This window comes from Amblyomma americanum, chromosome 2, assembly GCF_052857255.1.
Source record: "Amblyomma americanum isolate KBUSLIRL-KWMA chromosome 2, ASM5285725v1, whole genome shotgun sequence".
In the NCBI taxonomy this organism is placed as follows: Eukaryota; Metazoa; Arthropoda; class Arachnida; order Ixodida; family Ixodidae; genus Amblyomma; species Amblyomma americanum.
In genome coordinates, this window is record NC_135498.1 from 210,322,964 (window position 1) to 210,341,776 (window position 18,813).

Genomic DNA, 18,813 nt, shown 5'->3' on the forward strand with positions numbered 1-18,813 from the left:
ATTGGGTTTCTCATGACCAATCGCTGTCTTTGCTGAGGAGGCTGCGTAGAGGTGCCGATAGGGATAGGGTTAATTGGAGAGACATGGGAGAGGCCTTTGCCCTGCAGTGGGTGTAGTAAGGCTGATGATGATGATGATGATGATGAAACACGAATGACACGAGAGGGGACGTTAATCGGTGTTCGTCCGCTTTAAAACTACACACCGCCAGACGAGAACACCGGTAAAACGGAGCACATGATATCATAAATACCAAAGCAACACCAGCTAGAACTGACGGCGTGCTAACGAGCTCCGCAATCGTTCATCAGCCCTCTCTAACGGAGTGGTTGTCGCCATTCCGAACCTTCCGAACGGTGTAGAAAAAAAGAACACCGTATGACAACTGAGATGGAGCGAGGCCGAATTGCTGCTGCTGTTCAAGAGAACGCGCCAGCGGAACTGCGTATGTACCTTTATCTGTTTCGCTTAATTCTCGAACGAAGCAGCAAGTTTTGGTTTCGGTCGAGATGCAATCGACAGCAGGCGGCGCAAAGGATCAGAAGACGGCGAGAGAGTCGTGAGTGCGGACGCTGCGACCGTATAAGCGGCGTAGGCGCTAGGCATAGCAGCGCCAGCGTGGCCGTCACGGATTGCGTCGCAGAATTGAGCACCGCGAGTTGTCTGCAGCCTCTCTTGGAACGGATATCGTGAGCGGCCACTTCGCGCTTGACACTGCTGCTTTTCGATGCGTGACGGAGAAAGGAAAGATGGATGCTTAACCGAGTTCAGTGAAGTGGATATCGTAAACGACGGCTGAGCTTGCTCCTCGCTCTGGTTTGCGAATGGCGCTATGGCGCCGTTGTGAGCGAATTGAGACAAGCGATGGCTTTGCCGCCCCCTTGGCCAGCGGGAGAAAAATTTCTACCTCGACACTGCTGCCCGGAAGGATATTCTTGAATCCCTGCCGTCTCACATCTGCCTCGCCTTCATGGTAAGTGATTTTGCGTCATAAATATCGTTGTACGATAAAGACGTCAGCAGGCTTGTGTGGAGCGCTGGAGCACTGTGCTGCGGAATGGAGCAAAAAATGAGCGCAGTTTTCTTAACGACGCGCTGCTAGTGTATGGAAGCACAAGCTGATGGGCGAGTTGGTTATTCATAGTTTGATTTGAAGCAGCGCAAGGCCGAAAGCCAAAGAAGAGAGCCGAGAAAGAAACGGACGACACAGCGCTGAACTAACAACTGACATTTATTTGGCACGCTGCACGTATAAATACATTCAGGCACCAAAAAGGAAAACAAAGCAAAGAGCTCATTCATGCACTGGGATTCTGCAAGCCAACACAAGCTAAAATGTGCGATTCAGGAAGCGAAGTTCTTTTTGAGATAAAGACACTGATGGAGCGCTTACAAAAAGAACTTCGCTTCCTGAATCGCACATTTTAGCTTGTGTTGGCTTGCAGAATCCCAGTGCATGAATGAGCTCTTTGCTTTGTTTTCCTTTTTGGTGCCTGAATGTATTTATACGTGCAGCGTGCCAAATAAATGTCAGTTGTTAGTTCAGCGCTGTGTCGTCCGTTTCTTTCTCGGCTCTCTTCTTTGGCTTTCGGCCTTGCGCTGCTTCAAATCAAACTAGTGTATGGGTTGTTTTATATGACTATGCGCCAGCGCTTGAGCGCCTGCATTGTCAGTCAATCCCGCTGCCTGCGTTATAAGTTCGCCTTCATTCCGCAAATCACCGCACGAGAGCTCTGTACAAGTCTGCTTGCGTCTGCACTGAAGTACACCATGCAAGCGGCTGTAGGTTTGTCGGAATTTTTATTTTAGTGCTCTCCGAAGCATTTTTTGTCATTTTAGTTTGGAAATGTGCAGCATTTTTGGCCACTCTTATTTCCATGCATGGTCGCAGAACGATGTATGCGGCATCACTATTAACATAAAAAATATCAGGTTGATTTTTCCTAAATTCCAAGGTTCCCCACAGAAACATATTTTTGCTTATCGTGCGCGTCGCAGCAAATGAATGTGCTCAAAGCTTCTGAAGTGTATACTTGTATTCTGCCGTCATAGATTCGGCCGCCACATTTAGAATTCCAATCTGATTATTTGTTACTTTCAGCACAATGGCGCGATCTCTTTGTCACTGGAACACGAGTGAAAGTGAGAAAGCAACGGCTGTCAGTTCTTGCTTTAAGTTCTGCGGTTCGTTGCGGCATAACTTCGATGGGCGCAGTATAAACGTGCTGCCAATATTTGCGAAAATATAACAGCTGCTTTAATTTCAAAGCATCACATACTTCATTGCCTTGTTCGCCTATCAGTATTGGAGTCACTAATACATACATTTTATTCATAATGATTTGTTTGGTATCAAACCTGACTGGACATTGTGCAGCTGTACCTTCCGAATACGCACTTTGTATTTCGCTCCCTTATGAGCAGTGGCTCACCATTTTTTCTTTAGCCTGCAGGTCGATTACAGTTAGGTTGTTGCTCAACTGGTTGCAATTAAATGAGATTGAGCAGCTCAGTTGTCTTATAGCTAGAATATGGTTTTCAAATGTTTGGTAGGGAGGCCATTGCAGCATTTTGTTTAACTTTTGCATAGTTGTGGTGACCCACTAAATGTGATCATGTCTCTAATGGACAAATCATATGTACAGTCGCGCCTCTGTAATATGGACACTTTGGTTTTCGAGAAAAATTCTGGCAAAGTGGTTTCTCCATACTAGCGAATTATGAATGAAAAAGTTTTGATACAAAACTTGTCACCAAGGTCTCCTGAACATTGTGGTGGGCAACGAAGTAGAAGCTAGACAGTGTTGATAGCTCTAAGTACATTAGCCTGGTTACCGTTATCTTTAAAAATCGGTCAGTGACATTTTTGAACCTTGCATTTCTTTGACTTTATTCTTGAAAAAAATTGAGTTAACCACGGTTTTTCTATGTAAAACTTCTCACTTTGAGGAGAGGAGACCACCCCCTCATGAATTCATCCCTAGGATAGTGTAGTCATAATGTGCAATACACTGAAATGCGACAGTATTTCTTTACACTTCTACAAGTGTTAGAAATGTAATGATATTTCCTTTTTAATTTTGCAGGACCAAGCACACAGCTAGCATGCCTCCTCACCTATCAAGGCGCAGTTTTCCAGTTCATTGGCCATCACCTTGTAGTGAAAACCTCATCGCTTCTGTGGGGATTCTGCTGTTTGCAGCCTTCTGGGTGTTCCGTTTGGAATATCTAAAGAAAGCAATCTGTCTGCTGATTTTTCTTGAGAGTGCTTTTAGAGACTTGGCTTAAAATAAACCACGGTTCTATGATATTGAGCTCATCAGTTTTTAAAAACCACTTCGTCTTTCCTTCACAGTTGCATCTTTTATCCGCCTGTACACGTTTTACATGTCTAGTTTTTTAGTGTTGTTTGGAAAACTGGTAGTGGAACACAAACTGTGCAGCTATAGCTTATCAATGTTAACATGATACAGTTGGCCATAGTGAAGAAAAATGGAAATAATATCAGCATGAATATGGGAGAAAACTTATGTATAGCCTTTGTCAAAAAGTACAGAGCCAAAGAGTTTGGCTTCTAAGCCATGTAACAAGGCCACTGAGCATCCATCGATGTCCAGCATTCACGGTTGTCAGGGCAACATTTTCTGTACCTTCAAGAGATCTGGAATACTAGCGATGCACAAAAGGCTCAGATGTGAATTCCTTGGGCTCTAAACTTTCACAAATGCTGTACTTGCGTTATGTGGCAGCATGAGAAACATAAACAGCAATATTTCATTGACCCTAAGAATCATCACCCCACTGGTTTCTTTTCCATGCATGGGCTAATCATGGTTTTTATCTTTTTGCATCCAGCTCAGACAGCTTCCTGGGAGCACTGTCAGCATTTTGTATTTTTTATAGACTTACCGTTCTGCAACATGACACATTTGCTAACATATATACATATCCTTTAATTAGAAAAAAATAATAGTGATAATGGATTTGGTGAACAATTAATTTTTCAAGCAAATATGTGCTTAGACACAGGTCTTCAGAAATTCAATTACTTATTTAATCTCAAAGTTACTAGTCCTTAATCTGATCAGTTGCCATGGAAACTTTTCTGGAATTTTTCTTCACTTCGTGCTAAAGTGAAGGTGATGAATGCCTTTCTCCTGATCAAAAAGAATGCCTGTGTCCTTATCGCTTTGATCTTAGCCCATGTGTTTTTGCTTTGCTTGTAGTGCGCACAGTCTGGTAATACATGTTAGACTAATTCCTTGTGTTTCAGCATTAGTCATTACTTGTTAGCTAGATTGATAGCATGTGTGCATGTGTTTTTGTACTCTAATTTTTCCATATAAGTTATGAGTGCTGGATTTTATTGGCGACAGGCTCCTTCAAATGGGTGGCTAACATATTTTTCGGGCACATAAACTTTCTCTAGAGCCTATATAGGCCTTCATATATTGAGTGTAAAGTTTTGTTTTGTGTTGTTTTTATGTGATTGTGTGTTAAATTGAATGTATTTTATACATTTTCTAAGGTTATGTTCGTCCTATGTGTATCTCAAGTACAAACACAAATGTTAGAGGTTGGATACCTGTGATATTTTACGGTAGATTTAGTGGGATGCTTTAGGCTGTATGTTTAGTATTTCTTTTACTGTAGTTTTTAATGTGCATCTTGAATTTAGCCACTTGGAATTAGCCACTGGGAATTGTCTGGTGCATAAAATTTTTTAGCTGATCTCATCTGACAGCACCAGTTAGCCTGAAGTGTAGCGAAGAAGTTTTCAAGTCAACTCTGCATTGTTTTCAAGATTTTCTATTGTATCATTTTGATTAATTTAGGTGCTGATTTCAAGTTAGTCCCGATCTCTAATACCTCTCCAAGAATTGTGGTTTCAAATGTTGTTTATTTTCCTCCATTTAAAAAAATGAATTTGTAATCACAGGTCTTCGTGACCTTTTGTTTACTTTACGCAGGCTCTTCAATTTCTTTTCAATTGAATAAGCTTGACATGTTAAGCAGCCTTTTAATGCTGCTGGTGTTAATATTTCAGAAATGTGTGTAGGTTAACTGACATTTGTGATAATCCAGTGCTCTTTGTAACGGTGGTCTGTGTAATTCAGTGTTTTCTAACATTCAATGGTATGAATGTAAGTCGCATGCACAAGGTAAATTGCGAACAGTGTTTTGAGGACGTGCTAGTAACAATGTTTTGTAAAGTACCTGAAACTGCAGTCTCCGAAACAAGATGTCGAACAAACTTACACAGCTACCTTGCACTTTGAAGGTAAAATCCAAGAACTATATTTTTGTTCGAAAATAAAACCACGGAGCACAAGCTATATGCCATGTTTTTGTGTAATCCTTACTGTGAATCCTTTTACTTTTATCGATTTTGAGGACTTATAGACTGGATGAATATAGTGCTCGAAAAATATTTTCAATGCGCGAGTGGAGCACGGAATTCAAAATTTTCTTTAAAAAGGTCCATTATGGACTGCAAAAACAAGGGACAGTAAAAAACGAATTTTAAGGATACAATATAAAAATGCATTCTTTTAAAACCTTCTAAAGGCAGAGAGATAGCAAACATTATTTGCCCAATGTGGAGCTGCCCGCAAGTGGCTTGTGCATCATTCAGGTTCTTTAACTTTAGCGATTCGGTTTTTGGACCACAGCGAAGAAGAGATGGTATACTTTTACGAGAAGAAAAAATGCGTTGCAGGAATTTGGCACGTAGATCCGTTAACACGGTCTTGTTTTCAGTTTCATTGCCTGCCTACTCCCCAACTCTGCTTTTCGTGCCCATTGCGAACCACTCCGTCAAGATACTTTTGGCTAGCGCCAGAGCCATGGTTTGTGTATTTTTCACAGACGTGTATTTTACACAGCGAAGTCAGATTAAAGACGATTCCTTGCCGCCGCCGCCGCTGGTCTCGTTTTGTTTCCGCGATGTACGGCAATACGCTGCGACGTGACTGCGACGTTGTGTGTATGCATGGCGCCACAATCGTGCAAAGCAGGCATCCAGGAGGAGGTGAAGACAGCGGTCCGATGCACTTTGTATCCAGCGTTTTTGCCCTGTTCCTTACAGTACTACTTTGTAACGGCATGGACAGAACGGGGCTAGTTGTTATATCTCAACATTGAAGTTCGATTGGGCTTTGTTCATGATTAAAAAGTACTTTCTAACCTGATTATTATGATTAACGAACTAGCACCGTTCCGCCTATATAGTTAGCAGTTCTAGCAGCCCTGTGAGAAAGAGCAAAAATGCAATATAGAAAAACGGACCGCTGTCATCATATCCTCCTCCTGGATGCCGGCGTTGCGAAATCATGGCGCCTGCATACACACGACACCGCAGCCACCGCTCAGCGTATCGCCGCGGCTGAAACCTCCCATTGCTAACCAGAAGTGCTTCGTATTTTTTGGTGTAAAAATCTGCACCAAATCTGCTCCCTTCGCCAACCGTAAGTCCTCCGTATTTTGGGGGGTTGAAATCTACCCCAAGTCTAACAGTGTACGTCGAACCCTGATTTAGGAGGATGCTAGAGGAAAAGCCAAAAACACCCATCTGGGTTGATTTGTGTTTAGTGTGTAGTCAACTCTTGACACCCTTTGGAAAGCCGTATTTGGTAGAATCCGGAATTCGCGTCCAGTTTAGAGAATACCTTAGCTTCCGGAAACCTCCCCATGACTTGCTCCACCGTTGGTAGCTGATAGTGCTCCCGTCGTACACAAACTGGTTCAGCTGCGTTCAGTCAACACAGATTCTTACTGCTCCAGACAGCTTCATTTCGGGGACAATAGGCGCGCACCATTCTGTCACCTCTTAAACCTTTTTTATCATTCCTTCTCGTTCTAGCTTTTCCAAGTCTTCCTTGACCCTTTCTTTCATGGGTATAGGTATCCGCCGGGGTGTAGACGCAACGTACGGGACTGCATTCGGCACGAGGCGTATTGTATGTTCTCCTGATATGGACCCTGTCTCTTGTAATACCTTAGGATACATGCTTACGATGTCGTCAGCAGTCAGCCATTCATCTAGAAAGTGTACGATTCCTAGGGTTTTTGTAGCTGGCAATCCCATCAAGGGCGTGCGCAAGTTTTGCACGACGGAAATAGTTTGCTGCGAACGGTTTTCTTTCCAAACTACTTCAGCATCAAATTTTCTGATTGTATGGATGCTTGCATTGATCGGCCCGATCAGATCGCGTGCTTGGTCCAGGGAACGTGGTAGGAAACTTTTCATCTACGACAGTCACTTCTGCTCCAGTATATACTTTCATGACATCCTCGTGGTCGTTTATCAGTACTTTGGCCAAGTGCGCAGACGCTCTGTCCTGTGATTGCTCGGCCATGCCAAGGAATTTCTTATCAGGTTCGGCAATGCGTTGAGATTCCTGTCTGCCTGCTTTTTTCGGCACGCTTTTTCGAAGAGGCCCAACTTTCGGCAGAACCTGCACCTTTCGTGTAGAGCTGGGCGACTGCTTCTCGGATGAGACGGACCGGCGCAGAAGCTGCACCTCTTTTGACGATAAGCATTCTTCTGTAGCGTGAAAATGCTCTCTTTCCCCCGGCTTTCCTCGTTAACAGCGCCGACACAAGCTTCCGGGACCGTACAGTCGCCTTTTAGATCGGCTTGCAGTTTCTTCACCCTTTCGCTCGTAAGCGCTTTTGCAAAAGCCGTGTTTAGTGTGAGCTTCGGACCCATTTGTAGTTCTTCCGATATAGCCTCATCCCGTAGACCGACTACAAACCTGTCTCTTATTAAGTGGTCATTCAAGTCTTTGAACTCGCATCTGTCTGCTAGCCTGTTTAGCTCGGTTGTGAGCTGGTCTACTATTTCGCCCAGCTGCTCATGGCGTTGATTAAAGCGAGCACTGTCGTAGACTGTATTCTTGGTGTGGACAAAGTGGCTCTGAAACTTTGACTTTAAGAAGCTGAGGTCTCCAATTACTTCATCTTTGATATTTAGTGATCGAAGAACCTCCCGCGTCTTTCTGCCCATTCTATAGAGAAGAGTTTTTACTTGAACTTCGGCTGGCATCTCGTGTTGTCCGGAGGCGAATCTGTAGTCGTCAAATTCTTCCATCCATGCGGGCTAGTCCGCGACGTTCTTGAAGTCAAAGGGCCTCGGAGGCTTATTCTCGCCATTTCGAAGTGTTGCTTGTCGCCTGCCACCGGGACGACTTGCTCTTGTTGCAGCAGCTTATGGTCATCCCCTTGTTGACAGTGCTGTTGTGGTGCCTCATCGAAGCCGGCATTGATCCCCCTTCTGACACCGTGTCAGACCACTCAGACAGGCGCTCGTGGTGGTGACGAAGAAAAGAACCCCTTCTAATTTTCCGTCACGCAGCATATGCAGCCAGAAGGGTCGCATGACTTGTGTGAGGACTGGGTGAGGGAAAGGAAGGCACAGCGCATATCTCAGTGCGTGTCAGTGGGACGGCCGCGCGCACAGTGCTTGTCAGGTTGACTGACACAGTTCTGTCCGAGGTCACCAGTTATGAAGTGCTGGATAGTTCGGGGAGTGGAGCCACCACACGCTATGCACGGTGATAATGTACGCCAGACCGGCGCAGTGATCTCGAAACCAGGTGTGAATCGTAAGTTGGGCGCGCATGCAGTGTGGCACGGTTCGAAATTCGGAGGGGACATCAGTTATATTTGTCCCCATCGGAGACACAAAAGAACAGCTCACGTCAAAACAGCATGCGTCAAAACAGCGCACAAAAGGAACACAGCGACAAAACAGCAAAGAAGAAAAACGCCACAGCGACAAAACAGCACAAGTAAAAAACACCATGGCGACATAACAGCACGCGTGAAAACTGCGTGCCGGACAAAATGGCACAGCGACAAAACAGCGCAGCGAAATAGCAGCATGACGACAGAAGAGCGCAGGAAAATAACAGCACGACGACAAAATAGCACATAGGAGTGCGGTGCACTGCTGCTAGAGGGGTGAACTATCATGGCCATAACCACAAACGGTAAATACCAACACGTGCGGCAACGATCTTTGGAGTTAGCGATAGCTCGTTTTGTTGACTTTAAAAAACAGGGCAGGCTCATTTATTGAGGAACAGCGTTGCTTGGACGGTACATATGGCAGGACTAGTGGTTATGTAATTCTTGTTATCTTGCCTTCAACGACCTAGTCTCTTTCTGTGTTATGTAAGAAAATCTTAGCAACTGAGAGAGAAAATGGCCCGGACATCTGCTCTGTGGTAATCCTAAACTATGCTTCAGTAGACTCCCACCTGTGTGCTTTAGGATAGGATAGGTTCGGCTCGTGCAATCCTGCGATCGTTAAAAATAAGCATCGCATACTGGATATTTTCAGTGTATGAAGGCCCCGTAGCTCGATCCAAACAAAATTGCTGAAGATTGAATTGCCGACAGCGAGAGTTCTGAAGAAACATATCTTTTATTACACCCAGAACCCTACGTCGGACGTATTTGCCAAAATTCAGCACCATGGTGGTCAATACGCAGAACTGCATGGTCCTTTCAGAACAGCTTCCTCAGCATTAACCATTCCATTACCCACCATAAAAAAGTCTATTATTCGATTTCGAATATTACCCTGCGCAATTCCTTACTGAGTCTGTAAAACGAGCACTCGTTAACTCCACACGCTGCTGCCGCATGTGTTGTGATTTATCGCTATGATAGTTCGCCCCTCCAGCAGCGCTGCACCGTACTCCGTTGTGCGTTTTTATCGTCGTGCTGTTTTTTCCCTGTGCTCTTATGCCATCTTGCTGTTTTGTCGCTGTGCCGTTTTGTCGGGCGTCCTGTTCTGATGCGTGCTATATTTTCCCTGTGCTGTTTTGTCGCGTTGCTGTTTTTTCCCTGTGCCGTTTTGTCGCTGTGCCCTTTTTCCTTGTGGTGATTTGTCGCTGTGCTGTTTTTTGTGCGCTGTTCTGGCGCATGCTGTTTTATCGCGTGCTGTTCTTTCATGGCACCTTGTGCCCCGTAGAACACTATTTCTGCAACTGTAATGTCACAGTGGTGAAAACCGATCGTGTTACAAACAGCTGACCGTCGAGCTGTTGGATGAAAGCCGTTTTCCTGTTATTCCTATGAGGTTTTAAATTCCGGGCCGCAAACGGCAAAGCAAAACCCGCGGAGCACCGTTGGTTAGAACCGACGGCGTATCGTCTCTGATAGCTGAAATGGGCCAAGCTTGCCGCAGGGTACACATGCGTTGGCCAAAGGGACCGAACACAGTTGGAGCTGGTCGTGTACTGCGGGTTTGCTATGAGCTTCTGTAGAAGGTTCTTTAAGCATGCAATGCTCCCGTTGTCGGCGCGCTATTTGTGACCTTGGCGCCAGAACGGAAGAGAACATGGAGGCGAACCTAATTGAACTTTGGCAACGCTTTCAGTCCGGCCTATGTGCAGTGATGCCGCCGGAGCAGCACATGCGTGAGCGAAAGCGTCTAGTTCCCATGGTGGGCGAAGCTATCGCGCTGTTCGAAGGAACCTGTTTTGTCCTGCATCCCAAGAGGTACATGCGCAGTCCTGGGGACACTTGATAACAAAAGTCACTGGAACGGGAAAGGTACCGCAACCATCGCCCGAGACGCCGACCCGCCGCCATATTTAGTCCAGCGCTGCTGAAGCGACGGCCGCGCGCTGTGCATTTTATACAGACTAAATTAAGTTTTCCGAATTGTGCGTGAGTTTACAGCAATCAATGAAGCATGCCGTTGTTCACTTCCTAATTAGGCGAAAAAAGACTGTAATAATTAAAGCCGAAGCCTCATGGAACGAAAATCTGTCCGCGGCTGTGTGACCGGATGTGTCACTCGTACATTAGAAGGTAAGTAAGGAGAGGAATTTGACCTTGTCCGATGTGGGCCAAATCCGATGTCCAATCAAATTTCACTACCGCGGACACAACGGTGACCTCAAAATTTGGTTCGAGCCACTCCCAAATTTGGCTAACCCGGCACAGAAATTCGACTTCCACTGATTTGCACCATAATCGATGTCCAACCTAGGTCGACTACGGCGAACACGAAGACCTGCAAGTTTGGCCCGGACCGCTCCCAAATTTGGCCCACCCTCCTCTGAAAGTTGCCCTCGACTAATTTGGACCAAAATCGATGTCCAACACAATTTCACTACGGCGAACATGATGACGACCTCGAAATTTGGCCCGGACCGCTTGCAAATTTGGGCCACCTATCCCTAAAATTTGACCTAGGCAAATTTGGACCAAAATCGATGTCAACCTAATTTTACTACCGCAAACATGATAACGACCTCCAAATTTGGCTCGATCCACTCACAGATTTGGCCCATCCTCACAAAAATTTGACTTCCACCGATTTTCACCAAAATCGATGTTCAACCTAATTTGTCGCGAAAAACATGACGGGGACCTCAAAATTTGGCCTGGGCGCTTAAAATAATCACAAACAGTCCGTAAGAAGGCGCAAAAGCTTTCGCATTATTGCACGTAAGCAGACTGACGTGCTCCTCTGAATTTTTACTTGCGTATGCATCACGCGTACTGTCGCGAAAAAAATGTGAGAAGCGCAGTGCGTGTGCGCTCCGACCTTTGCATTTATTAAGCCGAAAGCCTTCTTTGCCACCTAAGGGGAGTGGGCAGAAGTTGGAGAAAGACCATGTGTCCAAGAGTGCACATGAAATGTCAATCATGTATGTATGTATGGTGGTGTGGGTATATATGGTGAGTATACCCTTAACGAAAAAAGCTGTGCTAAAATGCATTTCGAACGCATTTATTAAGTTTGTATTTATTTCGCATTTTTTGTCCCTATGCTTAAGCTGCAGTATGAATGCTTTCTAATTATGCTAATAGTACTATTCTAAACATTCTTACAAATGCATCAAAAATGCATTTTCTGTCCGCTTAGTATATTTATTACACATTAAATATATACTAAAATACAAAATAAATACATTAAAGGTATACTAAAAATACACAATTATTACATTACCAATACATTCATTCGGCTCGGCTTACAGAAGGTTGGCTAGTCGGATTCACCGGATAATATTGATCAATGTTGTCAGCAGCAGAAGTAATGACTGAACTGGTTAAAAGCATCACGAGGCAGACAATCCGAGAGAAAACGCGTTGTCATCAAGAAGTCTATGCCAATGCATGGTCACGTGACGGGACCTGAATGTGAAAGATGTCGCCACGCAGGAAATGACGACGGAAATTGACGTCAGCAAACACGAACTCCTCCGACAAGCCTAATACTTGGCTTGGCTTATATATGTCCCTCGTGAGTGGACACATTATCTTGCCCGGTGAGGCGCTTTCCGCGCATAGACTGCGGGCTCCCAAATTGTCGCACAAGCGTCGGAGTGGCCGCGTTCGAATCTGCGGTCTATCTAGAACCGAATTGTGAGTCCTCACTTACGTCAGGCATCGGTCAGGAGTCGAACTGTCAACCAACAAATACATGAGCGTCTATGGGAGCCGGTCGGCCCTGCCAGTCGGTGTCCTTTCCGCTGGCATGCTCGGGCCCGGAGGTTCGCATGGCGCCCTTGCCGGTACAGTGCTAGCCCGCTGTCTACACTTAATTTAAATAAGTGGTGATTGCGTTTCTGCTAGAAGTTAACATAAACGAATGGACGAAAAGGGAGAGTTTTCAGTGTTCCCGGAAACGTGATTTCGAGCACTACGTTGTTCCACGGCAGCTTGAAGTGTGCTGACGCGGACCACTCATTTCTTAAAGTTGCAGTATACTACGCACGAAGTAATTTCGTATTTACGAAAGTACACTTTAAATGCGTTGCCAACATGTCATTTCCCGAAACGTGATTTCGAGCGCTAACTATTCAACGGCAGCTTGAAGTGTGCTGCAAATACGTTTACGCCGACAGCTCATTCGTTAGAATTGAAGTGTACTTTGGAGGCATTAATGGCGTATTTGCGAAAGTACCCTTTCAATATATTGCCAACATGCAAAGGCCATTTCTCGCAACACAATTAGGAGCACTAGATTGTTCTACGGAAGCTAAAATTGTGCTTCAAATATGTTTAAAAAGACTGCCAGTTTGTTAAAATTGAAGCATACATGAGGCGAATTAATTTCATATTTACGGAAGAAATCTAAGGTTCGACGAAATCTCGTCTGGTCGGGTGAATACATTGGCGAAAATAATGAAGCGCCGACCAAAAGGTGTTGTCAAGATGGAAGGACGTTTCGACTTCCACACGGAAGTCTTGTTCACACGTCCTCCCATCTTGACAACACCTTTTGGTCGGCGCTTCATTATTTTCGCCAATATTTACGGAAGTACACTTTTAATACATTCTGCAGATGCTTAAACCACATACATATTTTTTCACGTGTTTGAAACATGCTGGAAACACCCTTTAAGTGGCGTATACTTCGAATGCATTAATTTCATATTTACGAAAGTACGCTTTTAAAATATTGACAAGATGATAAAACCGCCTTCATATTTTTTCACATATATGAAATGAGCTCGAAGCATGCATTAAGTTACGTCTTTTTGCAAAATTTTAAGAATATATTTCGAATACTAAGCATAAAATTTCAGGAACCAATTTGCGGCACATTTTTAGCGCATTCTTGAATACGAAATATGTTTAAATACATTATAAATATCGCGAAGTATATTCCAAACGTATTAGTTTTTGCTAAGGGTATTCGAAGAAACAAATTTCTCCCGCCGGATTCTGTGGAGCCATATAGGTCGTTGCTTGGAGCATTTTTTCTGCTGGGAATGCCAAACAGCGTTTTGCCCGATTCCCGATTTCCGCACCCAAAAGCAGAGCACCCAAGCTTTCTTCGATGTCTTTATGCAGGCATCAAATGCACAAGCGCTAACACGAGACTCGAAATGCTGTGCGCGCTTATCTCAGCCCCTAAGAGCAAGTGGTAGGTAATGCTCCGAGCAATCTGTGTGTCGAAGGCCGCGAGAAAGAAGCGAGTGGACCATTTATGGCGCAGAATGACCTAGTGACCGCGGATAACGAATCGGGAGCGCGCGCGGCGGCTAGAGAAAACGAATGCGGTACTTTTCCCGTTCCGCTGCCTTTATTAATAACTAGGCGACAGCGCCGCAAGACTTGCCGTCCTTGCATTCGTCCTTGGAGTGAAAGCCCTATTGAAACCCCGCCAACGATAAACGCTTTGCCTAGACGAATACAAGTCCTCTTCCCGAAACGTTGGCAAGCAACCTGAGGCTTTCCCCTGCTTTGTTCACTTTGTGAGTGCAAGAACAATCTGCCCACCCCTGGTTACCATTGCGGTTATTAGGTAATTTACGCGAACCCTAGAACTCAGCTCGCTTGGCGCCATCTATCAGCGCGGCCGGTAACCAGCTCGATTTTTTTTTTGTTCTTCGACGTGGTGGCCTGCGGAGGCGGTGATGGCGGCGTCCAGCCGCGGTGAATGTCCTAGCACGGCCGGTTGATAAGCAACGCACTCGCTTTGGATCAAGCGGCCGCGGTCCAAGCGTTCCGTGCAGCACGTGTTGGCATCATCTCCTCTTCGACTCGTGGCGAGCGCTGGTCGCGCGGGTTACCATGCATAAAAAGCGGCAAAGAAAGCCAGGCGCGCTGTCGCCCGTGAAGAAAAGCTGAAGTAAAGAGTGGCATATGAGGGACTCTCCACAAGACTCGTATGCGGCTATCAGTACCTGCGAGCCCATCCAAGGTTACGCTACGCCTTTCCTTCCTGCAGTGCATTTCATGCTTACGTCTAATATCGACGACGATACAGTCTGTGAATGTTTTCCTTTTTTTTGCAAAGCACTTATCGTATTGATGACAGTTACCATCAGGGACCCTGCACCACCGCCGTCAACGAAATTACCAATCATGAAACTAAATCAAAGGCTTAAATAAAACAAAAACAATGACTGCAGTGCTTCCACTAGTTATCAAATGCGGCATACAAGATGCCGCAGCTGCGATTGTCCGTGTCTTCAGTGTTTTCCTTTCATTTGTGTTAGCCTTTTTTCGCACTACAGTTATGTCGAAGCTAAACAACCAACTGGCTGAAAAGCTCGTCATACTAGAGTGTTTTCCTTTCATTGTGCTCATCTTTTTTGACGATGCATTTATGTCGAAACAATTAAGAAGTTGATTACTGATCGCTTCAATTTGTGCTGTAACAACAGTCGACACACCTCAAGTGAAGCACTGCTTCCATGAGTTTGCAGCTGTGCATGCGCATCTCGCGTGCCCGATGGAGTACATTAAATTACAAAGCGCTCGCTAGCGTGTATCATATTAACCTTCCTCGCAATAAACTTTGTATATGTCTAAGTGCTAGCACCCTAAATTAGGTGATTACGTGAATGTCCCACATCAGATATATAATGATACGGCCCTCAAACTAATAGCAAATAAAAGCAGGCGAATGCGGTGTCTGTATTGAAATCAGCGCCAGTGTGAGGAGTGCACATTGACGCTCCTGCAAAATGGCGCAACTGCCGTACCCCGGTACCGGTGCTCCATATTGCGAGCGCGCCGTGCATATATTAAGACTAATGGACTGCGACGCAAACCGTGGTCGTTTCTTGCACTGTGATGCAGAACCTGCCTCTGGATCACAGCATTATTCATGCCTAGTCGCATGAGTCTATTGAACTGCTGCCAAAAATCATTTATGAACTTGGTTTGGTTGGTTTGTTTCATGTAACGTCCCAAAGCGACTCATGCTACGAGGGAAGCCCCAGTGTAGGGCTCCGGAAATTTCGACCACCTGGGGTTCTTTAACGTGCAACGAGATCGCACAGTACACGGGCCTCTAGAATTTTTCCTCTATTGACATTCAACCGCCACGGCCGGGGTTAAACCCGCGTCTCTGGGGTCAGCAGCCGAGCTCCATAACCACTGAGCCACCGCGGCGGCCATTTGCTAACTGATTGACATGTATTTTTCCCTACAGATCGTACCATGGTAGGCACTCAGTTGCCGCAAGGAAATAATTATAACACCAGCAGTACATTAGCCGAGAGCACAGTGTAGTGTACTCTACATCTGTAAGGATAGCAGGAATGCCGTTGAGCTGCCGCGAATGGAAATCAGCAGTCAGTCTCACCCGATGTTGGCCTTGGTCAGGCACTCGTGCGTGGTGCGGAAGCCATCATCCAGCTCGTGCATCAGCTCCACGTCCGTCGGCTGCAAAAGCGAAGTCACTGGCCGCGCCTGCGGGCCCATTCCCTAAGCTTATAAGGAGGCATTTGAAAAAGGCGAGAAGAAAACGTCGCATGCCTTTGATGGGCCGGCTGAAGAAAGCGACAGGTTGTGACTGCACCTCATCTCATTCTTTCGCGGCATAAATAACCGGTACATAGCGCCGAAGCAGTTTACACGACTGCAAGTTCAGTTTCATTTAATAATACCATAACAAAATATAAAGCGGCAAAAAGCTTTTAAACCGTTTGAGAGCATACCAATGGACCGAAATTGTTTTCAATACATATATTGTGTTGTATACGCGCGAGAAGGTAACAGTGTTATCAAATAAACAGTACCTATTTTGAAAGAAAGTAGAATTTTGGTAAACGAAAGGAAACGACACGGACGCAGAAAGATTTAAATACACCAGCTCGAAGAGCAGCTGCTTAAGCGCTTAGTGACTCGGTCAGCACACGTGCTGTCTGTCTCTCTAGTGTTTGCCCCTCTCATATACTGCAACAGATTCAAGTGCAATGACTGAGAAGAGAGATTTCACCTGTGTAAGTGCAGTGCAAATACGGGACTGCATTCAATACGGATAGGCACTGCAGTTTTTAAGGGACACCCTACACCGGTTGTCGCTTGCTTGAAGTGTTCCGCCATGAATACAAACCCACTCGTCCAACAGCGCACCTTAGTTTCCTTTCCATGGATTTACTAAACTCAATCATCAATCAAGGTACACATAATTGAAGAGAAAAAGACAAGACACCCCCAGCAGGGACTGAAGACATGATCCCATGTGGTGTGCACTGCTCTACCATGGATGAGTCAGTCATTGATAATTTGTCATCCCTACCTAATCGCCCGTCTCGTCACTGAAGCGAACACTCAACATGCCATCACCGGCAGTGCGACGAAAATTCGCTTGATTGTTCTTTTTTTCACGCACTGTATCTCAGTAACTCATAATTTGCGTGCTCGCATATTCATCAAACCCCCCCCCCCCCTCCCTAATATACTTCGCATCGCATCGATCATGCCGGCAAACTTAACCTTACTTTTTAAGAATTCGCCATTAACGTTTAGAGTAACATGTTTCAATCAGTTGCCCGCCGGGATCGCTATAATAAGACAGCCTTCGTTATTCACTTCAGCATTACTAACTTCTTTGGAATCCTCGCGCTTTCAGTAATAAAATTTGCTTTTTCAGATGACTCATTCGCTAACTCTTTTCTGCTTTTTCGTGCGCCTTTAAAATAATGCTTCCCTTCTGTTACAATGTGCCTGGACTTATAGCTGAGTGAAACCTAATCATTACAATTGCTTTCTGTTTGTGAAATAAGGATGTTCGCGTTTATGTCTAACCTATGTAATGCCTTCAATGGGCCTTTTGGGCATTTGAAATTTGAATATATATGTAATATATAGAACGAAAGGCAGCGCCTGGCTGTTCGTCTATTTTCCTATTTGCCGAGGCGTTGGCTCCAGCAAGGTCTTCGGACTACAGGTACCCCGGGAAAGCATAGTGAACACGCAGCCAAGGCGGCGACGTGAAATTGAAGCTGGTGCTTTGTTCAGGCTCCATTGCTGCTAGTGAGGCTGGATGTCGACTGAGTGGATAAATTTGCACTTTCCCTTCTACACACGTCGCAACCTCAACCCCATTTCCAACGAGCCGGTTGGAAACTCATTACGTTCATGAGGCCGGCCGCGAAATTCATTGGGTCGTCTTTGAAGTCGTAGCAGTAGGATAGCATTTCGCTAAGAACGATACCAAACGCTGCGCATTCATCGTGTCCTACAAGCCAGGCGTCCGCAAAGTGGCCGGCCCCGCTGCACTGTGCCTGGAACACGGGCAGCTTCGTGTCGTCTTCGAGGCGTGGCCGACCAAAGAGAATGCTGGTGGCCAGTAAAATTGTGCCAACTAACTATCTGTTCCTCTTTCGCCACAAAGGAGTCCCTCCTTCTGCAAAAGTAACTTCAGGAGAGCGCACGCAGTAGTGTTTTATGTGTTGAGAGATTCGTGTTCAGCTGCCGCCCCAAAAAAATGGGCCGCGCCGTCGAGGACATAGAGGTCATAAGCACTTCTTGGTGCCCAGCGGGGGCGCACAGTGCGGCAGCTTTTTCCTGAGCCACCCCGACGTGAGTGTACGTACCTGGAGCACGAAGAGTGTGCCGTTACCGAACGCCCATTCGATGTCCCGTGCACTGCCAAATGCGCTCTCCATCTGCAAATCACGCGACAATCACACAAGGCCCACATCGCGTACTGCGCTCGCGAACATTCCGTGCCGCTTCCTTCACAGTGACCTCCAAAATATACAGCACTGAGGTTCGGCTCCTGCCTCACTCCCTTTAAGTCATGTATCGCGTGACGATGGTCTGTAGTTATGCGTCCAGAGTCCTGTGGGCACTCGAACAAAGAAGCGGCACTCTCCGCGAGCGCCGCCCTCTGACGCAGTTGAGCTCCGCGGCTTTACTAAGGGCGCAGCGGGCTGCCTGGCATACGGTGGAGCGCGTCTATATCTGGTCCTTCTGAGAGGAGCGCCCGGGCTCACGCTAGAACTTGTTTTTGAAGCGCAAAGCTTCACTACGCTAAGTAAAGCAGTCGTCGCGTAGGCCGGATAATCGCCCTAAACGACCTTCAGCCCAACCACGTGA

At 45.8% G+C, this 18,813-nt stretch overlaps 1 protein-coding gene across 4 annotated transcripts in view; it reads right to left on the bottom strand.

The window, feature by feature from the left end:
* LOC144122121 (rifampicin phosphotransferase-like) overlaps window positions 1-18,813 on the bottom strand; it is a 798,972-nt gene that overhangs the window by 207,467 nt on the left and 572,692 nt on the right. For 3 of the 4 annotated variants that reach the window (XM_077655660.1, XM_077655661.1, XM_077655658.1), the window contains exons 21-22: window positions 18,309-18,380; window positions 16,070-16,176 (exon numbers count right to left, since the gene is read on the bottom strand). In XM_077655660.1, coding sequence (XP_077511786.1) covers window positions 16,070-16,176; window positions 18,309-18,380 — 179 coding nt within the window. The remainder of the gene's footprint in view (window positions 1-16,069; window positions 16,177-18,308; window positions 18,381-18,813) is intronic. The other variant, XM_077655659.1, reaches the window with a different exon arrangement.